The sequence below is a fragment of the Brachyhypopomus gauderio genome, chromosome 10 (assembly GCF_052324685.1).
Source record: "Brachyhypopomus gauderio isolate BG-103 chromosome 10, BGAUD_0.2, whole genome shotgun sequence".
Classification (NCBI taxonomy): domain Eukaryota; kingdom Metazoa; phylum Chordata; class Actinopteri; order Gymnotiformes; family Hypopomidae; genus Brachyhypopomus; species Brachyhypopomus gauderio.
Window position 1 is genome coordinate 16,697,303 of NC_135220.1, and position 24,376 is coordinate 16,721,678.

The 24,376-nt window shown below is 41.8% G+C and overlaps 2 protein-coding genes across 2 annotated transcripts; both read left to right on the plus strand.

The window, feature by feature from the left end:
* Positions 1-380: 380 nt before the first annotated feature.
* LOC143525746 (tyrosine kinase receptor Cad96Ca-like) lies at positions 381-10,575 on the plus strand. The gene is made up of 11 exons (XM_077020019.1): positions 381-860; positions 6,497-6,581; positions 6,699-6,897; positions 7,017-7,152; positions 7,270-7,368; positions 7,567-7,727; positions 7,816-7,944; positions 8,127-8,238; positions 8,386-8,488; positions 9,244-9,343; positions 9,519-10,575. The coding sequence occupies exons 2-11, from the start codon at positions 6,508-6,510 to the stop codon at positions 9,573-9,575; spliced, it is 1,170 nt and encodes a 389-aa protein (XP_076876134.1). The 5' UTR covers positions 381-860; positions 6,497-6,507; the 3' UTR covers positions 9,576-10,575.
* A 3,589-nt stretch (positions 10,576-14,164) lies between these two features.
* Positions 14,165-24,147, plus strand: apbb1 (amyloid beta (A4) precursor protein-binding, family B, member 1 (Fe65)). The gene is made up of 14 exons (XM_077020020.1): positions 14,165-14,303; positions 15,074-15,904; positions 16,161-16,366; positions 16,633-16,686; positions 16,796-16,878; positions 17,162-17,222; positions 17,309-17,455; positions 17,538-17,665; positions 19,465-19,579; positions 19,932-20,016; positions 20,203-20,283; positions 20,747-20,862; positions 20,984-21,160; positions 21,505-24,147. The coding sequence occupies exons 2-14, from the start codon at positions 15,091-15,093 to the stop codon at positions 21,667-21,669; spliced, it is 2,232 nt and encodes a 743-aa protein (XP_076876135.1). The 5' UTR covers positions 14,165-14,303; positions 15,074-15,090; the 3' UTR covers positions 21,670-24,147.
* The last annotated feature ends 229 nt before the right edge of the window (positions 24,148-24,376 follow it).

The following is a 24,376-nucleotide window of genomic DNA, read 5'->3' on the forward strand; positions in this document are numbered from 1 at the left end:
ACATGTGGAAACCCAGCTCTGTTAATTTGAGTTCTTCAGTCTCTGGGCATTGTTACTGATGCTAATTGATTAGTATTGTCTTGTATGTAGCTTGTATGTACCAGATGGTAGTTCTCCTTTCTCCTACTTCTGAGCTACTCTCGGTTTGTCAGGTCTTTTAACAATCCATCATTGAAATGCTCATTTTTAAATGAAACTGCAAGTTTTTGTTAACTTGATTATATTAAACATTTAATGTAATTCGTAGTGTAGTTGTGTTTAGCGAACACATTTGTCTTAAGAAGGAAGCAGAAGTTGTAGGAATGACTAGAATAGTCAAAGAACACCAGAATAACCGCAGCTCTACATAAGGGTGATGTGCTGCAGACCGTGGGATCCAGGCAAAAGGGTGCATCTAAAATTGTGTTTTGCAAATTAATTCATATGCAGGCCAATACCTTTTGCCAAATTATTTATTATTTATTTGCGTTGGAAACAGATTTAAGCATAATGCCACAATTTTAGATTATAAAGCTGTAATTACTAATAAAAACTTAGTCAGATGTCTCCAAACACTTGACTGGCAATGTACATTGAATTTTCCATGAATTTACATTTTATTCATTCATTTATTTATTCGCAAACCTTTCATATAACATTTTTTATAATGTTAATGCAAGTATTCTGACTAAGGACATGACTTTTGAAACCACAAAAACCCACAAATTGAAATGTCCTACACAGGACTGGGTGTATAGAGGCCACACAGATCTTCAGATATAGCCTGTGACAGGAAATGACCTCTTCCTCTATAACATCACATTTATTTCCACAAGTTGTCGGCCCATGGTAGAAGGCTGAAGCTATTCACGTCTTCTCTAGTAAGTTGATTTGACCTCTTCTCTCAGATCTTTTGCTTATGTTGTACCACTGTCCGGTGGTGCTGTTTTGGAATTGAAAATTACAATATTACAAAAATATGACCGTAATAGAGCTAAAACGTGCCTGAATCAGTGATCGAGTGATTGTTACCTTCAAGTCATTTAATAATGGGTGCTTTTGTCATGTGTAGTGTTTTTCCAACAAGTAACCTATATATTAGTTACATTTTCTATCATTCTAGTAGTAGTGTGGTTGGCTCTTACATGCATACTGAGAGTAGCTTCCCCAACACTGCAGTCTCAGGGAATACTGCATGTACCTGATCTTGGGGCAGATTTGCCACTAGGTGTTAAGTTGCAAAAATGTTTATTGTTGAAGTAGAAAACGCATAAAATTAATGAATAATGAATTCCATGCAGTTTAGAGTACCAGCCTTTCTTTCAACATTCAACAGTGCATTATAGCATTTCTCTAATAGCATTTCTTGTCAGTCAGAGCATTTGATAAGTAACTTTTGAAACAACATAGAGACTTGGTTTTGCAGCAAATCTTTATTTACAGATTTTGAATGTAAAAATGTTGCCCAATCCCTTTCATGCTCCAGGATGGTCTTTAAAAATGTTCTTAATGTTCTTTAATTATTATTATTAGTGGTGGGCCGTTATTGGTGTTAGTGCCGTTCAATAATGTGATACTCTTTTCGGGCGATATAAAAAAATATCGCCATTAATCTATTCTTAAATTTGGGTTGGGAGCTGGGTCAAAATAGGTAAGCAAACTGATGACTTTCACCTTCACCTTAGTTATATCAAGTTGATAGCTCGAGTATATTCCTAACCAAATTGCACAGTAGGGGGCGAGAACGAGTTTTCAAACCTGTGAATTACCACCCACAACGAATCGCACGTGTGCTTACATGGATGCAGCCACGAAGCCACCAGGTTTGCTTCATGGAAAATTCATTTTTAAGAAGCTTCCTAATGGAGACATTGACAAGACTAAAGTTGTTTGCACCTTATGCTATGGGAGGTATTTCCTGCCAATAATAAAACTAAAATGAAAACACGAAAATGAAAATACCGTTTTGCCATTTCTTTTTCCATACATGTGTGAAAATATGACAAAATTAAAAATAAAATGAAATCACTTAATTTGCAATTTAATTTTTCACTCGAGCACGGGTCATATGTGACAAATATAAAATGAAAATTAAAAAGGAGGATTGGCGCTACCTGCTGGTGATTTTCTTTTTCATTTTCCACTTCATTTTCTTTTTCCACTTTTCATTTTCGTTTTCAACTTCACCAGCATGCAAATACATGTAAATGAACAGTAGGCGGAGCTACAACTACAGTACCTCCCGTGAAATCCAGAGAGGGCAGCACACAGCGACATGGCTGACGTTTTACTAGAAACAAATGAGATTGTGAGGTTGGCGAATTGCCAGATTATATATTGCTTAGATGTGAAGTAATCTTGCAGGTTAATAGTGTTGTATGTCGGAATATATGTGAAGTGGTAGAACGCTTAGGGTCTGGAACCATTTCACCTGTGTGCTTAACTACTCAATATGCCATGTTTCCAATTAGATTTGAGGTATAAAATTATGTAGGTCAGGCTAAAATCAGGTTTCTCTTAGGGAGCGACCTGTTCTTTATGATTCATTTGTTATTTATCTGGTCCACTATAACTAAGGCCTTCAATAAGCCTCTGAACCTTCCCCTGTAAATTCGTTCACTGCTCAATATACCATGTTGTGTGCTTGTATATTCTTCCGATTGATTTGTGTTCTAGAACAGCATTTCTGTGTTTTTAGTTTTCAAATTTAAGAATATGTTTCCTTACGTTAGAAATACTGACGAATTCCATAATCATGTACAAATTACATACAATTGTAACGACTTGAAATATAAACCATTTTACAAAAAGGAATGCTTTCCTTATATTTTAATATTTTTTTCTACATTCACAAAATCAGTATGGGAAACAATAACCTCTTAATGTATGCTCCTAGCCTCCTATGCTCGTTTGTTTAATCTATCTCTTTTAAACAAAGTGCGCAGTAAACACGCATCGTGAACCGAATAAGGAGCTGCGAATAAGTAGCCAAACGAATCTGAAACTGCGAATAAGTAACCAACTTCACCGTCGTCTCTTCGCAACGTCCAACCTAGGCCGACCTCGCACTGAGCGGTTTTCCATGGTCCCCGATCCAGACCCTAAGCGTTCTACCACTTCACATATATTCCGACATACAACACTATTAACCTGCTAGATTACTTCACATCTAAGCAATATATAATCTGGCAATTCGCCAACCTCACAATCTCATTTGCCGTTTCTAGTAAAACGTCAGCCATGTCGCTTGTGCTGCCCTCTCTGGATTTCACGGGAGGTACTGTAGTTGTAGCTCCGCCTACTGTTCATTTACATGTATTTGCATGCTGGTGAAGTTGAAAACGAAAATGAAAAGTGGAAAAAGAAAATGAAAAGTGGAAAATGAAAAAGAAAATCACCAGCAGGTAGCGCCAATCCTCCTTTTTAATTTTCATTTTATATTTGTCACATATGACCCGTGCTCGAGTGAAAAATTAAATTGCAAATTAAGTGATTTCATTTTATTTTTAATTTTGTCATAATATTTTCACACATGTATGGAAAAAGAAATGGCAAAACGGTATTTTCATTTTCATTTTAGTGTTTTCATTTTAGTTTTATTATTGGCAGGAAATACCTCCCATACTTATGCAACGCGGAATTAGTTTATTGTAGGAGTTCTACCAGTTTGCTAATGCTGCTGACGCTGGGTCAAGCACTGATGCAGCCCAGGGGAAGAGTCGCCGCCGCCGAAAACAGATTAAATGTACTAAATGTTGGCTTACATTTTAAATCTCATGTTTAGCTGAATAAACATGTTATCAACCCCTTTTAATGTACAGTATGTAGGCTTACAAATTTATGTTTGACTGAATATGCCCTCTTAAAGTATGTAGGCATACAGTACTATTTTCATGTTTAACTGAATAAACCCAGGGTTGCCTCTTTAAACCTCTTTATTAACCTCTTTATAGATTTTTTTCGGCGTGAGAAATCGACGAGGCTGAAGTTGGTTACTTATTCGCAGTTTGAGATTCGTTTGGTTACTTATTCGCAGCACCGTATGTTGGTTACTTATTCAAAAAGGTTATGTTCACGATGCGTGTTTGCTGCGCACTTTGTTTAAAAGCGATAGATTAAACGTTACATTAAACGAGCGTGGGAGCAGACATTTAAGAGGTTATTGTTTCCCATACTGATTTTGTGAATGTAAAAAATAAAAATATAATGAAAGCATTTCATTTGTAAAATGGTTTCTATTTCAAGTCGTTTCAGTTGTATGCAGTTTGTACATGATGATTGAATTCATCAACATTTCTAACGTAAGGAAACATATTCATAGATTTGAAAACTAAAAACACAGAAATGCTGTTCTAGAACACAAATAATCGGAAGAAGAAATACCAGCACAAAACATGGCATATTGAGCAGTGGGCAGATAGGTGAACGCATTTTAAAGGGGCAGTTTCAGAGGATTATTGAAAGCCTTATTGATGGTGGGCCAGAGAAATAACAAATGCATCATGAAGAACAGGTCACTCCCTAAGAGAGGAACCTGATTTTAGCCTGATCCAACATCATTTTATACCTTAAATCTAACTGGAAACACGGCATATTGAGTAGTTAAGTGCACAGAGAGCACACTGAAATGGTTCAGAGGGGCAATTTCAGAGGTGTGCTGTATGCCTATAAGGCGTCGGGCCAGACAAATAACACATGCATCATACATAACTAGTTCCTATATGTATGAGCAACCTGATTTTGGCCTGGCCCAGAATCATTTTATGCCTCAAATCTAACTGGAAACATGGCATATTGAGTAGTTAAGTGCACAGGTGAAATGGATCAGAGGGGCAAGTTCAGAGGCCTGCTGTATGCCTGTAATGTCTTGGGCCAGGCAAAACTCAAATGCATCATACATAACTAGTTCCTATATGTATGAGGAACCTCATTTTGGCCTGGCCCAGAATCATTTTAGCTCTCAAATCTAACTGCGAACATGGCATATTGAGTAAAGCGCATTGGTGAAATGGGTCAGATGGCCAAGTTCAGAGGCCTGCTGTATGCCTGTAATGTCTTGGGCCAGGCAAAACTCAATTGTATCATATATAACTAGTTCCTATATGTATGAGGAACCTGGTTCTGGCCTGGCCCAGAATCATTTTATGTGTCAAATCTAACTGCAAACATGGCATATTGGGTAGTTAAGCACACAGGTGAAATGGTTCACAGGGCCAAGTTCAGAGGCCTGCTGTATGCCTGTAATGTCTTGGGCCAGGCAAAACTCAATTGAATCATACACAACTACTTCCTATATATATGAGGAACCGCATTTTAGCCTGGCCCAGAATCATTTTATGCCTCAAATCTAAATGGAAACATGACATATTGAGTAGTTAAGCACAAAGGTGAAATGTGTCATATGGCCAAGTTCAGAGGCCTGCTGTATGCCTGTAAAGTCTTGGGCCAGGCAAAACTCAATTGAATCATACACAACCACTTCCTATATGTATGAGGAACCTGTTTTTAGCCTGGCCCAGAATCATTTTATGCCTCAAATCTAACTGGAAACATGGCATATTGAGTAAAGCGCACAGGTGAAATGGTTCACAGGGGCAAGTTCAGAGGCGTGCTGTATGCCTGTAATGTCTTGGGCCAGGGAAAACTCAAATGCATCATACATAACTAGTTCCTTTATGTATGATGAACCTGATTTTGGCCTGGCCCAAAATCATTTTAGCTCTCAAATCTAACTGCGAACATGGCATATTGAGTAAAGCGCATTGGTGAAATGGGTCAGACGGCCAAGTTCAGAGGCCTGCTGTATGCCTGTAATGTCTTGGGCCAGGCAAAACTCAATTGTATTATATATAACTCGTTCCTATATGTATGAGGAACCTGGTTCTGGCCTGGCCCAGAATCATTTTATGTGTCAAATCTAACTGCAAACATGGCATATTGGGTAGTTAAGCACACAGTTGTGATCGATGAACTATTATGTAGAATTCCAGTTTTAGTTAATAAACTGTTGTCAAATGTTCAAAAATATTGCACAATTAAAATGGATGCAAATGTTCTTTGTTTATTTATTTGTTTCTGACATTTACATAGCATACCCAAGATGACTTAGCATAAAACCCAGGAGGTAGAGAGAGAAGTAAAGTAGAGAAAGTAGCAGAGAAAATAGAATAGTGCTGAATGAATGTGACAGGTGTAGCAGAGGGACCCTCCAGGAGAGATGGAGGGGGGGTGGAGGTGTTCCTCAGTCTCCCCTTAAATCTCTGAAATCCACCAGTCCTCAGTAGCAATTCATATGGCTCTCCACAACAGTTCATCTACAGAATTAATGCGAAGTGACTCAACAATACCAACAATAATACCAACGGCAGCGAGCAAAGTTTTTACCATTGTCAAATACTACTCTGAACTGTAGGGCTAGTAGGGGAAGGAGATGGAAGGAGATAATAATAATAATAATAATAATACATGATCAATAAATTGTAATGTAATTTTAAAAATGGTTTGTCTCATCTTTCAGGTAGAGTTTCCATGATGCCTCTACTCATAACTGCATATGTCTTCATAATTCTGATATTCATAATTTTTTTAATATGGATAAAAACGTGAGTTTACAGTTGTCACATAATTATAAAGTATATTGTCATTGTTCCCCTCTAATAAAAAAATATTTTGGAAGCTCTTGAATTGGAGGTAGACATGATGCCCTCTTTATCCTACAGATACTACTCTTTGAAGCAGACCCTTAGGGAGTTAAGGTTGCAAGACACAGAATGTTTGGCTGTGTCCCCTGAAGATGTCCGTCAGGAGAACAACTCTTGTCCTCTACAAGACCTTACAGCCAAACTGGAACAAAATACCCTTTCCTGCTCCCAACCCAAAAGAGGGAGCTTGAGGTCTCTTTGGGGATCGCCACAAATGGTAATATAGTTGAATTTCACAATATATTATTACACTAGCATTAATACTATACATTGAACACATTGATATTGACTTTAGCAATGTTAAATTATGGTGGCTATCTAAACTGCATTTCCCAGGTTTCCCAGTTTAATAAGGCTGACATCACTTTGAATCAGCTTATCAAGGCTGGAAAAGAAGGAATATTTTATGAAGGAAAAATGATGCATGGCACTATCAAAGGACATGCCAGGTTCACCTGCAAGATTTCCAAAAGTGATTCAGTTTGATCTTTTTACATTTGTTTTTGGAGTAAATCCAAACCTGATCATTTTGTCACTTTTTGGCTCACTGTGTGTTTTCGTGTTTTTTTTTCCCTCCATCGTGTTTCAGACAATAACCAGAAGCAGATAGAAAAAGAGATTTCAATCATGCAGAAGCTAGGAACACACAAGAACCTGCTGCAGCTAGTGGACTGGGACATCTCTGAGAGTACGCTGTGATCTTTTTGCTCAGTCTTAATCTTCCCTGAAAGCTGCACAGATGTGAACAATTCAGGATGCGTTACGAGGAAAACAAAGGAATTGGGCTGTCTGATGACTGGGCTCTGTGTTCTGCATGATCACACGAGGTCGATGTGATCATGCACTAATCTAATATGAACTGCTAACACATAGTGTTCTCTTCCAGTTCCATATATGCTAATTATGGAGTATGTGAATCAAGGCAACCTCCTCCACTTCTTAAGAGTGAATAAAGACGACTTACACCAGGACAAGGAGCTTCAGCACAGATTCACCATCGTGGCCTACCACATAGCACACGCTATGAACCACCTGCGCTCTAAAATGGTGAGCTATACTCCCTTTATATAGCAGTCGCATGACTTTTTTAGCTGTCACTTCACCACGTGACACTGCTTTGCTGTCTGCTAGTCAGGTTGTGCATTGTGACCTGGCGTTGCGCAATATCATGGTGCACAGTTTCCCCCACGACGTGAAGGTGGCAGAGTTCAGCTTAGCCAAGGATCTCACGAGCAGGCACAGCAGATATCAGAAGACCTCCAGGGTAAGGCTGGGAGGCTCCTACACTTTAAGGGGAGAGTGTTTTCAATGATTTTTCAATAAATATACTGTGTGTGTATGTGTGTGTGCGCGCGTGCACATGGCACATTGTACCATTTTCTTACTGCACCTTGTTTTCTTGTTTTGACTAAATGATGTTGTGGTGGTGATGCTGTCTCCCTGCAGAAACGAGTTCCCTTTCGATGGTACCCTCCAGAGTATTTCAGAAATAAAACCTACGGCTTCAAAGGGGATGTCTGGGCATTTGGAATACTAATTTGGGAGATGCTAACATTTGGTAAGTGTACCTGCAGGAAATAATGACTTAAAAGACAGTTGGCTTTTAAAAATTGTTAGTCATGGGAAATCAGATATTCATACAATATATTTTCAGTGCTATTTGCATTTAGCAGCTGTGAAATAGTACCCTGTTAACGTGCTTTAGGCGTGAGTGTGCCTTACCCACATTTAAACACATCAGAGGACGTGGAACGCTACGTGTGTGCTGGTCACAGAAATGCACTGCCGGAGGAGTGCAGGGCAGAGATGTGAGTATGTGTGTGTGAGTATGTGTGTGTGAGTATGTGTGTGTGAGTATGTGTGTGAGTATGTGTGTGTGTGTGTGTGTGTGTGTGTGTGTGTGTGTGTGTGTGTGTGTGTGTGTGTGTGTGTGAGTATAAAAGTCATAGCTTTTAATGGTCAATACTGTAGTATGTACAGACTGAGATTGCATTTCACTCCTACCCAGGTGCAGCAGTAAACACTGAGTATTAAATAAACTACACAATAAACATGAGCTAAATAAACTAAGTAAACTAAATACACTATAAGATCAAACTACACAAGAGAAATTAACTATGTAAACTAAACAGACTTCAACATTAACTAAGTAAAGTAAAAGACTATAACCACCGTGAAAACTTAATAGAGAAGTAAATATAATATATAAGCAATATAATCCGGTACACTGAGAGAGAAGAGACGTTAATGTATGCTGTATATATAAAAAAAAACATTTCTAGAGAAACAGGCAAGCAAAGAGGTTCCTCTTTCTACTAATTCAGATGCACTTTGCTTGCACAGCTGATGAAGGAAACTTTGTGTACTTCACTACAGTTTTTCAGTTACTCTATGCATCTTACTGAAGTACAGTTACTCACTGGAATCTGGTGTCATTTTGCTATAAGACTAACACTACAAAATATCACTCAACATGTTTATGGTACAATCTGTTATGGTAACAAAGAGTCTAGCGTTCAGTGTGGGCTCTGCTCCTGAAAACCTGCCCTCCCTTGTGCCACAGGATACAAATGATGAAGGACTGCTGGCAGGACCTCTGCTCCTTGAGGCCCTCCTTCATGGACATTGTGAGAGTTCTGGAGAACATTCTGGAAAATGATTGCGTAAGTCTTCATTAGTTATCACGCCATGAACCATTAGTCAGTGTTTTCCATGTATTCTTTCTTGTAGACCGAGATGATGTCATGTGTGACTGAACCATAGTGGGTATTTAGAAACAAATGTGTTTGTAACAGGAAAATGCCAAACAAAGACACGTTCCTGTTTGTCTCTGTTTAGGACTATGTAAACATTGAAGGCACAGATCTCACTGCATCGGTGGACACTGGAAATTAAAAACCACTTACTAGAATTGTTATATATATATATTTAAAGCCTCTGGAGATAGACTGGTCCATTGAGCTAGACTGGTCCCTGGAGATATACTGGTCCCTGGAGATATACTGGTCCCTGGAGCTAGACTGGCCCCTGGTGCGGGACTGGTCCCTGGTGCTGGACTGTCCTGGACGGAGATTTCCAAAACCCTAGACTGGTCCCTGGTGCTGGACTGTCCTGGACAGAGATTTCCAAAACCCTAGACTGGTCCCTGGTGCTGGACTGTCCTGGACAGAGATTTCCAAAACCCTAGACTGGTCCCTGGTGCTGGACTGTCCTGGACGGAGATTTCCAAAACCCTAGACTGGTCCCTGGTGCTGGACTGTCCTGGATGGAGATTTCCAAAACCACCAACCTTGTGGAGTGTTCTCATGCAGCTGTGTCAGGAATATACTGTTCATGGAAAATCATCCAGCAAAAGGGGATTTTTTAAAATCCCGTGGACATAAACAACTAGACAAAAGAGATGAGAGGAGAATGTCAGGAATCACGTTGATGAACAGGCAGTGCACAGTGAAGCAAACTGAAGCTCAATACAATGCCTATGCTCTAACTAATGTGTGAACCATAGATTATATATATGAATGGGTGGTACATGTCCATTGACATGGGGGTCATGTGGGGTCTCTGACTGTGTAGCACAAATCATGACACCCAGTTTTACAGAGGAAAGTACAATTAATAATTTCTGCTGTAAGTTTTTGTACTACATTTTTTCCCCTCTGTCACACAAAATACTGGTGATGGACAAACAAATCCTAGTGAAAGTTTTGAGGATTGTGCCACTAAATGATTATAACCTTCCAAACAATGAAAAATGACACCAGAATAATGTCACCTGGTGGTTAGCAGAAATGACAGGAAGCATAGGGTCAAATGGCACTGCAAAATTTACACTTCACAGATGATCATATTTCACAAAGCAGAATCCGATGATGATCATTAATGATGTTCAATGATGATGTTTAATAATAAAAGTGCTGGAACCTATGTAATTTTTTTTCACAACTTTTACTTTTTATGTAAAATGCAGTGAAATAAAATGTTGCAAAATATACTGGCAGAGTACTGGAAGGTGAGTCGATGTGTTCTGAAACTTTCTAATGTTTCTTACCCCTTATTGCGTCCTTATTTCCCATATTTACAATCACAAGGACAGTGTCAAACCTATCGAAACGGCATGGATCCGCCAGTATTTCGGTGACGTTGGAACCTTTAGACATATTTAGGCAAGTGGTCATTTAACTGTAACACAGGGTCCGGTACAGTCCACTGATCTATAATAAAGGCAACGTATCGATATATAATTATTTTAACAATAATGTGTCAAATATGTGTATTTTCCAATAGGTCAAACGAGGTTCCATCATTTGGTAGTGAACGTCATATCACTACTAAACGTTTTTGGAAAGCGCAGGCAAAGAGATTCTGCTGTAGACAATAACGTAAAATAAAAAACGTGAGACAAACGCTGCGTCGAACCACGTCTCCAGCCCGCTGGACGTGACCATCCCGGTATGGAAGTTATTCTGTGTCAATATTCAAATGAAAATGTAATACGCATTTACATTTACATGTTCCACTCTTACAAGCAACTTTGAGCTCAAAATTCAAATTCAAATGCAATAATTCCATTTACATTTGTAATGTGATAGACGTCTATTCATATTTCATTTACACATACATTTTGATGCTTTATATGTGTCTTTATTGAAATGAAAATGTATTTCCCGATTTGAAATAACAAGTTCATGTGATCATGCAAAGGTTGTATCAAAATTATAATTAAAATGCTATTCGCTTAATATGCTTTGCATTTCGTCAACCTCACCACCAGGCTAAAAAGATGTCAATATTCAAACGTTAATGGAGAAATAGCGCCACCCCTGTTTGCAATAACATTACGATACCAACAGCGCTCAAAATGTGTCAAAACGCATCTTGAAAATGCAATCCGAGCAGATTGCATTTTCATTTCCATGGTCTTCCACTATAGCCAAATTATAGTCAAATTAGATCCCATAAGCCTTCCAATCAGATTCCACAGCCCTCCACTTTATTCAGCCAATCGGGTTCCCCTTTCCACTTCAGGGAGCCAATCAGGACGGGACTAAAGCACGCTCAGCACAGAGCCATATAGTTTCTGGCTCTGGCTCAGCAGTACAGGCGAGTTTTTGGTCTTGATTTATGATCCCTAATGCCAGGTTCATACTGCACGACTTTTCAGTCGTCAGGTTTTGTGCCGTTCGCACTACACGACTGGTTGTGCTGTAATTGCGAGTCTTTCAGTTGTTGTGGCCTTCACACTACATGACTGATCGGCGACGCGGGCTCACGAATTACACAACTGGGGAACCGCAGACTCATCTGGCTGCCGTCCAAAAACACGAGAACACGAAAACGAAACTCGCGAGAACCAGCAACACCACATAAAGAAAAAAACAATGTACATGTACTCCACATTTTCATTATTATTTTTTTTTACCGTTTAAACACTCCATAGTCCCAAGTTGCCAGAATTATTTCATCTCTCCGTTGCAGTGAACATAGATATAATCAATCACACTATTTCTCCAGTGCTGTCACAATAACTTAAACACAGTATTGTAGTAAAGTTGTAAGAAAGGTGAGGATTGTGTGTTTGCTGGGTTACTGTTTTGAAAGCATTCTTGAAAGTTTTTTACATTCTTCAGAGATATCTTCAGCGGTGCCGCGGTTCTCTCTCCGCGTTCACATTGGCTGTAGCTAGACGCTGCTGTTGACTCACAGTCGCCGACTGGGTTAGATATTAAACATGCTAGATATCTGCTGGTCGTCTGCGATGAGTCGGCGACCACTCGGCGACGGCTCGGCGAGCGTCTTTCAGCAGTTCACACTACACAACAGAGCGAGCGCTGAGTGATCGCCGATTTGCCTCCGACCACAGTTTGTGTCGGCGACTGAAAAACCAGCCTAAAATCGTGTAGTGTGAACTGGGCATAAGGTGTAGTCTGAGACCTAGGCAAACTATAACGTAGAGGGAAAGAACTCGTACGAAAGACAGACCAAAGAATAAAAACGTACACTGAACACTCGATTAAACAAACACAATCTATGAACCCCAAAGGTATAGTCTGAGACTAGGGAAAGGCATGAAACGTAGACAACGGAAGCTTATACTAAGGACTTACCAAGGCATGAAAACATAAGGACCACTCGACTCAAACAAGGACAATCTATGAACCCACAAGGTGTAGTATGGAGTGAGATTACGGTCTTTAATATGAGAGCGCAAAGATAAGATTCAATCAAGCAAGTCAGACACACTGAGCACACAAAATCAAGAAAACCGAGCGCTGTTAAGTGCGCTCACTTCCCTGTTTTCAGCGCGCGTTTCAGTTTTTTGCTCGCTTCTAAAATTTCTGCTCGCGTCATGATTACAAGTTACAGATCAAGGCTTGGTAGAGGATTACCTGCGGGTTCAGGTAATAATGCCGCGTCTGTGGCATTAACCACACTGAACAGGGACGCTGGGGGATTCTGGATAACATCACTCATCGAGGAATTACCGCTTTATAACTTTAAAAATACGACAGCACAAATGTTTATTTAAATAAACCAGCATTAACGAGCAGAAATGGTTTTCTGTTTCTGATCACACGAGACGCTTCACGGAGGTCAGCCGTTCTACCGCCGTAGTTTGAGGCACACAGTTGCTCTGCCACAGCGCTCAATTTGGCAATAACAGTCACATCAGCGCCAGATAAGGCAGAGATGTCCGCCACTTGATCGATTAACATTTCACACTAATGTAGTGTAAATTCACCATAAGGACTCGTCTGCTACCCTTTGAATTAATCTAATGAGCGCTTCTGCAACCATGTCTAAAAAAAACTCGCCTGTACTGCTGCGCGTGCTGTAGTCCAGTCCTGATTGGCTGCCCGATGTGGAAAGCTGTGGAACCTGATTGGCTGAATAAAGTGAAGCCGTGGAATCTAATTTGACTATAATTTGACTATAGTGGAAGACCATGGAAATGAAAATGCAATCTGCTCGGATTGCACTTTCAAAATGCATTTTGACACAGTTTGAGCGCTGTTGGTATCGTAATGTTAGTGCAAACAGGAGAGGCGCTATTTCTCCATTAACGTTTGAATATTGACATCTTTTTAGCCTGGTGGTGAGGTTGAAAATTAAGTTTCAAACGTGTTATCACGAAATGCAAAGCATATTAAGCGAATAGCATTTTAATTATAATTTTGATACAACCTTTGCATGATCACATGAACTTGATAATTCAAATGGGAAATACATTTTCATTTCAATAAAGACACAAATAAAGCATCAAAATGTATGTGTAAATGAAATATGAATAGACGTCTATCACATTGCAAATGTAAATGGAATTATTGCATTTGAATTTGAATTTTGAGCTCAAAGTTGATTGTATGAGTGGAACATGTAAATGCAAATACGTATTACATTTTCATTTGAAAATTGATACAGAAAAACTTCCATATCCCGGCGCGTGACGCCCCTCTAACGTGGGAGGTATGACGTAGGAGAGGCTAACCGTTAGCCGGCTAGCCGATACGCTCTTACGAATACACCGCACTAGATGCGCTGTGGAGGGGGTCGTTTTTTCGATTTTGGTTGTTTAATTATAACAATTGCGGGGCGTTAATGAAGGATACTTTGTAAAAAAAAAAGGTGAGTGCTGAGGTAAAATTGTTTATTTAATGTGTGAAATTTACGGTTTATCGTCGTTGGGCGCTGATAATGTAGTAAGTAGCTAGCTAGGTCGGCTAAGGGTGTGTTTATGTTGTGGGAAGCGAACAGCGAGTCGTAGATTTATTCGATGATTATTGTTTTTATGTCGGTACTGTAACGTTTAGCTGGTCGTAGTAACCCTGTAGGATGCTGTGTTAGCCGGTCACCCTCCAGCTAACGTTCGGCCTTTGGTGGTATTGAGTTGGGAAGCTGGATAAGCGGCTAGCGCAGTAGGTTTGCTGTGGTGTTGCGGGGCTCCTCCACACACAACGGGCGCTTCACGTCGTAGAAGTCGCGAGTCTTTTCTACACTTGATAATATGGTGTGTTAGTTTAACATCAAGATGCGTATTCGTCTAACGGTAGAGTCGAGGAGGTTTTACACGACCATTTTACACATCGCCTAACGATGCGCACCAGAAAATGAACGAGCTCCACGAACAGCAGTACTAGGCCTTGGTACTAGTCATTCAGATGAATATGAGCGCAAATAAGTTTTCCGGATCTTTTATTCCCCTGAGTCGTCATGTCACGACTTTAATACCTACCAACGTGAGCTAAGAATAAATGTAACTTGGAATGTGTTTATTTATTGGATTTTGCTACGATGTTTATCAATCAGTGCAGTCGGACTCTGGGTTGAATGCAGTGCTGGAGTGTCAGTTTCTTTCTCCCTGGCAGTTAATTTCTTGCTTCTGTGCTGTTGTGTAGGTTCCTATCTCTGTGCCATGTCTTTGGAGAGCACGTCAGACCTGGCTAACGAGAACACACGTGTGCCACCCTCCCTGAGCCTCGACCTGCGCTGCACCCACAGCGCCTTTCTAGACTCAGATTTAGGACCCAAAGGCAAGGCTAAAGGCTTGTGTACCGCCTCTCCCAAGAGCCGCCGCATCTACGCCAGCACCACCCCCGCCCAGCTCCTCAACGGCATGGGTGGACTTGATGACGACACGTCCCAGCAGCACCGCGAGGAAGAGCGGGCCAGGAACCAGGAGAACGAGCAGGGTCACCCCGTGTCTGGGAGCCATGCCAAGTGGATGAAGGAAGGCCAGAACCAGCTGCGCAAAGTGGCTGAGAAGCAGCAGGACTTGAACAGGAATCCGGACCAGAACCTTAACCTGGTCGAGAACGAGAATGAAACCCCGGACCGAAACCCAAACCACAACTCCATCCGTGGGGACCCAAGGGACGATGTGGAGAATAACAAGACCCTGAAAGTCCTGTGCTCTGACTTTGTTAGGAACACTGCCAACGAACCTCTGCTTATTGACACGTCCGAGGTCCCCAAAGGCAAAGAGCATAATGAGAAGGAGGAAGAGGAGGAGGAAGAAGAGGAAGAGGAGAACCCCCCTTCTAACAGTGGAGAGAAGGACACAGATTCATCTGAGACGCAGAGCACCAGTGAGCTGAAGAAGGGCAGTGAATGTGGAGACCAGACCCCATGTTTGCTCTTCAGCAAGAACGGGGCCAGTGATGAGGACTCCAGCTGTATGTCTCTGTCCCAGGGCAGCACAGCCAACAGCACTCCTGATGGAGACCCAGGTAGCTTGAACGTTACCCTCTCTTATGCTACTTTTTTTACTGCTTTCACTGCAATACCTTGTGTGAGAGAATTAGGCTGTTCATAAAGCTGGTCATGATGTAAATTATTTTTCACAATTTTGTGCCATCATATCTCAGGTTTGCTCGACTTTGAGTGTTCTTTTCCTCAAGAAGTGTCACTGCAGACAAGCAAAGTGTTAAACGTTTTAATGCCTCTTTATCAATGCCATTTCTAATTCTTCTTTGGGAATGTCAGAGTCTTATTGGGACCGCAGTGCATTCGAGACGGACACGGACCTGCCGGCCGGCTGGATGCGGGTGCGGGACACTTCTGGCACCTATTACTGGCACATTCCCACGGGCACCACGCAGTGGGAGCCGCCTTCTCCCTTAGAGGAGGGTGCAGCCCAGGAGAGGCCATCCAGCACCTCCCCAGCCATCACCCCCTCGGAGGAGCCGCAGGTACGAGTGACCGTTCGTTGTCATCTCACCGTATTAGCGTGTGAAAGACCCCAGCGCTTTTTATGTTTAGAGCTTTTAGTAAAGCATGTTGTGCAAGAAGGAATAAAAAATTGAAGAGTCATCTAGTTGTGTTTGAGTCCAATATAGGGTTTTTTTTTTGCTAATTCTGGCACTTCAAGCAATTGCATTAATTTAAAGCAAGTTCACCAGTCTCTGGGTTCAAGTGTCTATATCAAGCATAAAACATGTTTTTGTTCCCTATTTAGGTCAAATGGAACGGTGTGTCCCGTCCAAACAGATTTAACGACGAACTGTGGAAGGTAGGTACAGTGATTTTCATTTCAAACTGCCCACTGTTGTTTTTAACCGTACAGCAGCTGGTGACCACACACTAAGTCTTGCGTGTTTTGCTGCTATCCTGTTGCTTAGGAGGAGGAGGAGGATGTAACTTCTGATCAGAGTCTAAAGGAATTTGAGGGGGCTACACTGCGCTATGCCTCCATCAATCTCAGGTGGGCCTACGTTCACTAATACATATAGAAATATAGCAAAGTGGATTGAAGCTGAGTGATATAACTGTGTGTCAGTGTTTCCCAGTCGGCGACCCCATATTGTCCGGTTTTTTCCCCCATCATACCTGAACCAATGGAGACCACTGCATGTGTGATACACCAGCTCCAAGCACAACTGTTTCACAAACACATGGACAGTATTGTGTTTCTGAGGAGTAGTTCAGCAAACCCCTCTATGTTCTTATTGTCGGATTCAAACTTTTCTCTGCCTGTTTTTGTACAGCTATTCCCAGTCGGAGGGAGACGAGAAACCAAACTCGTACAGCACCGACGCGGAGGCAAAGGTACGGGCCTGGACATGGGAGGAACCCGTCTGAAGTGCAGGGCCTTTGGCTCCGTTCCTAATCCTGTGCTGCGTTTGGTTTCCCAGTGCTTTGCTGTGCGGTCTCTGGGCTGGGTGGAGATATCGGAGGAAGAGATGGCACCTGGCAAGAGCAGCATCGCTGTCAATAACTGCATCAGGCAGCTGTCCTACCATAAACACAACCTGCACGACACCGCTGGCATCTGGGGAGAGGTGCGTGAGCTGCTCGGCGTTTAGCGCCCGCGCGTGTTGAGGGCACCGGCGGGACGTTTGAGCACGTGTTCGTGTTGTGCAGGGTAAAGACATGCTGCTGGTGTTGGAGAACGAGATGCTGAACCTGATCGACCCGCTGGGCCAGGCCATGCTCCACTCCCAGCCCATCGTCAGCATCCGCGTGTGGGGTGTCGGCAGGGACAACGGCAGGTCAGTCCGGTGGTCGAGCCCAGCTCTTCATCAGAACCGGTGTCTGGACTAAGCAAAGAAATCAGATATTTCTGATTTTAACCTGTTGTGTTCTGGAGTGCTTTATACCGCGTAGGATCATAGGGTCTTGTTCTAAAACTCCTTCTAATGGTGTAACCCAGTGGTTCCCAAAGTGGGGGGCGCGCCCCCTAGGTGGGGCGCGGAGCTATTGCAGGGGGGGCGCGGAGCTTGAAAGTAAAACGTGCACATGTGTCAATATTAGGGATGCACCGATTCCGATATTAATATCTGAAAAAATTCTAGATCGGGTATCGGGGACAATGTGACCGATCCATAAAAACAGATCTATTCAGTCTAATTCTATGCTTGTATTGCTTGCTTTTCGGAGTTAGTTCAACCTTAATACTCGTGCTGGTGGTATTCCACTTAGTCCGTTTATTTGCTGGTTGACCAAAATAAACCTGGGCTCCAGCACTACTTGACTGTTTATACATGAACTGGTGAGTTGTCCAAAGCTCATTTAATGCGTTACTTACAGAAATAAATTAAAGAGCAGTGGTCTGAGTCGGTCTACGGCAGAAAAAAAAAAAAAAAAAACAATATTCCATATGCGCGCAACTCGCTCCCTTAAAGAGACAGTACACATATTTCTGGCCGTTACATGCTTTGTGCTCTGCGTGATGTCTGCACTTGCAAACTAGCCGCATATGTATTGCTGTTTCTCATATTTCATCTCCTTATTTATTTTAAATTATATTTAGAATTCTTGAACCATTTAAAAGGTTTCTTACAGTTTATTTTTTTCATGTTTGACCAAAGTTGTGAACCTATTGTTTTTGTAAGTTTTCAACACATCCCTAGTCAATATGGGGTGGGGGGGGGGGGGCGCAAAAATATTCTCATCTACTAAAGGGGGGCACGGCAGAAAAAGTTTGGGAACCACTGGTGTAACCAAATGTTAATGTTCTGCATTAGTGTTGAATTTTTACTATGAATTTTTAAATGTTTTTTTCTGAGTTTTTCTTTCCACACGTTGGTTCCTCACACCACCACTGTACCAGGACTGACCAGTTTTAAGTTAAAATGGAAGTTGTGACATTTAGCCAGTTTAAATTAAGCCACCAAAGATGATGTCAGCTAAACAGATGCTATAAAGGACTGTGTACTGTGGTCTTTAAGCGTCCATCATCGGCAAGTCTCCACGGGGGCGTAGCTGAGCTGTCCGAATGTCTGAAAAGATCTCTGCCACTGAGCTTGTGAATTCGTGCAGTTTTGACTTTGACGGGCTGCGCTGGCCGTAAGCGCTGCTCAGTGACTCAGTGTGTAGCGTCTGGTTGGGTTTTACGTTCTCTTGCTTGTTCTCCCTCCTTCTGATTGGCTGTTCAAACCTTGTTTGATTTCTCTCTCCGCTGCTTCCATGCGGGACTCAGGGAGAGGTAGCGTATCGCTATTACCGTGCACCATTTTCCATAAGTGTGGTTGTCATGGCAATATGTCGCTGTGGCTAGTTTTCACCTTACCATCTCCGCCACTCTCATTCTCACTACCGTAGGAAAGATGCCGTAGTGATTTTTTAAAAATATATATATGATAAATAGAAGTTTCAGTTGTAGAGCTTAAATTCATAATATATTTAAATGATTTCGTTTTCCTGTTAAGTAGCAGTAGCTCCCATTTCATCGTGTGGACTCCCGCTCTCACCCATGGATGCCTGTTTGTCTTTCGTCCCTTCATCTCAAATGTGTGTCTCTTCGTTTGTTTACATGCGCGCACTTATGAACGTTCGCTTCTCACCCCAGGGACTTTGCATACGTGGCCCGAGACAAACTGACCCACGTCCTGAAGTGTCACGTGTTCCGCTGCGACACGCCTGCCAAGAACATTGCCACCAGCATGCACGACATCTGTTCCAAGGTGAGCGTTTCTCTGGGAGGGAAGATTCACCCAGTTTTATGGGTACTTTTAATTCCTCAGTCTGGGACTCGAAACCACTGTGTGATCTACAAATCATAATTGTATAATGTTTTTTATATGCAATTCGTACTGTTGTCATGGCACAATCATACTGTTTAGAAATGATGAGCACGTGATTGAGCCAGGTTGCTTCAAAGTATGGCTTCTGTTTTTATAGTTAAGTACTGCATATCAGGAGAGGATGGTGTAACATTGCTATAATTCTCAAATACTGAAGTGGAGGGGTGTTAAAGGTCACTGTGTGTAGTTGGCGGGGGTTAACTGGGTGTGGTTTGCCTGCCTCTTCCTGCAGATCATGGCCCAGAGAAAGTCCTCAAAGTCCAGTCTAACCAGACTGAACATCGACCCCGCCAAGCTAGTGGACATCCCATTCCAGGGTAATACACCAGATTATGATGCTAACGCATCTACCACTCCACCCACTATAAAGAATAATTCTTACTGTTTGCAGTTCCTTTTACTGTAAGTACGTATTTCCTCTATGGCTAAAGTAGATGCCCCTCAGCCTTATTAATTAATTGATTGATTTATTGATTGATTCACAAGTTATTTATTTATTTTAGAGTTCCCAGCACCAAAGAATGAGCTGGTCCAGCGTTTCCAGGTGCGCTACCTTGGCAACGTCTTGGTGGCAAAGCCAGTAGGTAAGGAGAGTTACATTTTTGGTCTTTGATGGCACACTGTGCTGTGTGCTTCCTGGTCCACTGGTACTTTCCTATCCAGCCATTCTGGCTGGGGTCCTTGGCTTGGGGATTTGTGGCATTAAGTTCTTGTCTGACTCAACCTTAAAGCTTCTCTGTTCCTCTTTCAGAATATTGAATTGTGATACAGGATGATGCAACAATTAAATTTATTTTGAGTGCAGTTTTGGGAAAAGAATAATCACTTATGGTTTCAAAAGTCCCTTTTTGCACCAATGCAGAAATGGGTCAAATTTGAACATCTATGACTAAGGCTGGATCCTGTTTTAGTTAAGTCGTGTGTGTGTGTGTGTGTGTGTGTGTGTGTGTGTGTTCAAAGCAGCCTTTGCTAGAGTGAATCACCTGTTGAGGTTGTTCTGTTTTTCCATGGTGGTTGGTATTAAGTGGTGGTTTTGAACCCACTTAGGCATGGACACAGTTAACCTGGCACTGGAGAGCGCCCTCCTCACCAAACACAAAGACGAATGGACCCCTGTAACTGTCAATGTGGCCTCTGCTACTCTCACAGTTCTGCTCTCAGACGTAAGTATTGTCCACCATTCCCTCGTCCTCCATCATTCCCACAAGGCCTACACTAACAAGCCCCAAGCCTATTAAACCTTTGTGATGCGGTTTATTTTTCGCTTGTGTGGGTGCGGATTAGACCGAGGAGGTTCTGTCAGAGTGTCGCGTGCGTTTCCTGTCCTTCATGGGCGTTGGGAAGGACGTCCACACGTTTGCGTTCATCATGGCGGAGGGCCCCGGGGACTTCATCTGCCACATGTTCTGGTGTGAGCCCAACGCAGCCAGCTTGAGCGAGGCTGTACAGGCTGCCTGCATGGTGAGTGAGCAGAGGGGACTGGACAACACGTGAGATCTGCACAGAGCCTGACTGTCCAGTGAATACAGCACAAAGGGGAATGGTTGGGTTTCAGTTCCAAAGAACATCTAAATCTAGAATGCTTCAAGGTTTCATAATGTGGTGATGGTGCAGCGGGCAAACAAATCAAACGCACCAAAGATTATATTTCACGTTTAAACGTATATGGCAACTTAAACACTACAATATTACCGCGTTCTTTAAAATATCGATTGCTTGACTTGAGACGTTTGTCATGCTGTAAAGTGGTGCAGGAATCGTGGTCTTGTGTTTGTGTGTCTAACTGCATTTGTGTCTGGTCTCAGCTGAGGTATCAGAAATGTCTGGACGCCAGACCCCCGAGCAGCAGCGGCTCCTGTCTGCCTGGCCCCCCCGCTGACTCAGTGGCCCGCAGGGTGGGCTCCAGCGTCAAGAAGGGCGTGCAGAGTCTGCTGGGCACCTTCAAGCGGTCCGGAGCCCAGACGCCCTAAAAGAGTCCAAAAACAACAGCCCCCACAACCCACCCGCCCCCTAGTGCTGCTTCTGCCCTCCCCCTCCATGTCCTCCACCTGCCCCCTGCCCCTCTGGGCTTCTGAACAGTGGGGCAGAACAGGCCATCGTTGTTTCACTAATTCTGGCGTCTTCACGTGAACTCAGGTTTGTGAGTGAGCACAGGTGAGGGATGTGAGGAGGATGTTGGTTCTTGTTTCACCACACCTAAGGCAAACCTAAGAATCACCCACACTCCAAACGTTGGCCTAGAGCCACACCGGTTCATTACCGATAGCAATGATCATTAAGTAATGTGCATTTTGGGATTGTGTGTGCGCGCGCGTGTGTGTTTTATCTACTATATACAGCATCTGTCACCTTTAAAATTGGACCAAAATTGATTAGTGTTATAACAAAACAACAAAAAAGACATTGTGTGCACATGTCAAGAATGCCACTCAAATACGCATGCTAAAACTGAACATTACTACAGTCAAAGCAAAGGTAGGGACCATATGTACTGTAACATTACTGTTGACACTCTCCTATTTATTGTGAACTGGGAAGATGTCTGGACACTAAGCAGATATTTGAGGGGGGTCATTTCCTTGTGGTGTTGCTGCAGGATCAAAGCAAGGCCTCCACACACCGCTTCACTTTGACCCTGCTTGCAGAGTACAGAAACTGACTAATCCGTAATCACTCTGTACCTGATGCATCAGATCACATGTCGATTTGACCTAGTCATTGTTATCCGAGCCGTTATTTACATGTTTAGATGCTTTTGGCTGCCTGGAATTATTTAAGAAGATTATTTATGTTCCTTCCTGAAATAGCATTAATGTATCGTAGTCTTCCAAAATAACTTTGCTCAGTGGAGAGCCCCTGAATATCTCACGATCATAGATGGGCATTACATTTACAATATTATTTTTTGGTTTCATTTTTGTTTGGTTTACTTTTTTTACAGATTGTATTCTCTATAATGTTTTTAATTTTCCCTGCTTGGTGGGAATTCTGTTCCTGGACATGTGAGGTCTTGCCACTATGTGGTTTTTGGCAAAAGAGAATATATATCTTCTCTCTGAGTGTGGAATGCAGGACTGTAAGAGGTTTGATTAGCCCGTCCCTGTCATTCCCTGAGTTTGTGTAGGAATATGTATAAAATAAAAATACATCTGACAATGCCGACATCTGTAAGGGGTCCAGACATTTCAGTCTGCAGATGTGATGCTGCACAGGTAGAGGGCGCACTTTGCTTTGCTATTCTTCACTCTGCCATCGTACACTACTGGAAGGCCTGTGGCTTAAACATATGCGGCTTTTGTTGTGTTTTATTTTTTATGGTGTGTGTTTTTTTTTTTTTTGGTTAGTCATCGTGTGAACAAAAAGAGTTTCGAACATTTCAGAAACGTTTCTCAGACACTTCAGAAAGCCATGTGGAAAAGTCCTTGTCTTGTACATATCTACTCTCAACCTTAGTGCTTTTTTCATGCATTGTTATATAGTGCACCATTTCATCATCAGGTTCTAAAAAAAAAAACCATTAACAAGAATTCACAAATATCATGCTCTATAATGATCCACTAAATGTTATTGTATATATTGACACTAATATAGTCAAAGTAGCAGAATGCACCCGTATCCAGTAGCATATTTCTTTGAATGCTATCTGCCCGTTTGTTTACTGTACTCCAGAAGAGGTGCTTTTGTGTTTACACTCCCGGCGCGTATGCGGATGAGCGATAGCAGTTAGCGTTGCTGCTATTGTTGGGGAATAAACCTGAAGCCTGTGTCTGAAAAAATGACCATGATGTGTGGAAGGACCCGTCTCCCTTTTCTTGTAATCACCTTGTTATGGAGTAATTCACACTACAGTCACTCTACTAAAAAGTTGTGTATGTGATTGTGTCTCACTGCATTTCGTGTATATAATATAAGGGTTTTCATTCAGAATACACTTTAGCGAACTCTAGAACTAAGTCACTTAATGTGATAGCTGAAAAAAAAAAACAGATTGGTAACAACATGGAATAATATCTGTGTATTGTACCTTATTAAAGGATTTTACATGTAAGGTGCTTGTGACTAATCCATTGCAGGAAAATATTTTCACTTAAGAATGCCGAGGAACTGATTACTGGCAAAGATCTGAGAGGAAACATCATAGCCAGCCTGCCTGTGAACTTCACTTTCCTCTATGCATAATAAAACCATCTGTGATTTGTATGGAAATGAATGTTTATGGTAGGACATTTTATTACACAGGTGCAGATATTCGAGTGTTGCTGTTTCGTTAGGCTGTACGAATGCTTTTTAGTTTGACTAAAGGCTATGGTGCAAGAGAGATCGGTTCTCTGCTTTTGTTTTTTGCTTGTTTGGAATTACTTTCTTAAAATGTAAATTAGGTGTCATGCACTGTATATACATGTATATTAATATGTGTCGCTGAGCAAAATAAAAAGGTAATGTCTGTTTTTGTGTCTCCTTGCTTTGGTCACTGATTCATTTTAAAAAGCACGTAGCAGCAGTTCAGAAGAAGCAGAAATCTTACTCCTGCAAACTACAATAAAGGAGAGTAGTTTATTTTAAGTATAAATACTGAAAAAAGTAGAAAGGCTAAAATGTGTTGTCAGAAATATCACTTTCATACACTCGCGTGGAACAAATGCTATGACATCTGACCTTTAACCAATCCAGATATGG

What these genes read in the sequence shown, in the direction of transcription:
- LOC143525746 (XM_077020019.1), top strand. Translation starts at nt 6,508, where the DNA reads ATGATGCCTCTACTCATAACTGCATATGTCTTCATAATTCTGATATTC. An exon ending in TTTGGGGATCGCCACAAATG is followed by an intron (nt 6,898 to 7,016) that starts GTAATATAGTTG and finishes TGCATTTCCCAG; the next exon opens with GTTTCCCAGTTTAATAAGGC. An exon ending in GAGGAGTGCAGGGCAGAGAT is followed by an intron (nt 8,489 to 9,243) that starts GTGAGTATGTGT and finishes CTTGTGCCACAG; the next exon opens with GATACAAATGATGAAGGACT.
- apbb1 (XM_077020020.1), top strand. Translation starts at nt 15,091, where the DNA reads ATGTCTTTGGAGAGCACGTCAGACCTGGCTAACGAGAACACACGTGTG. An exon ending in TGCACGACATCTGTTCCAAG is followed by an intron (nt 19,580 to 19,931) that starts GTGAGCGTTTCT and finishes CTCTTCCTGCAG; the next exon opens with ATCATGGCCCAGAGAAAGTC. An exon ending in CTTGGTGGCAAAGCCAGTAG is followed by an intron (nt 20,284 to 20,746) that starts GTAAGGAGAGTT and finishes GAACCCACTTAG; the next exon opens with GCATGGACACAGTTAACCTG.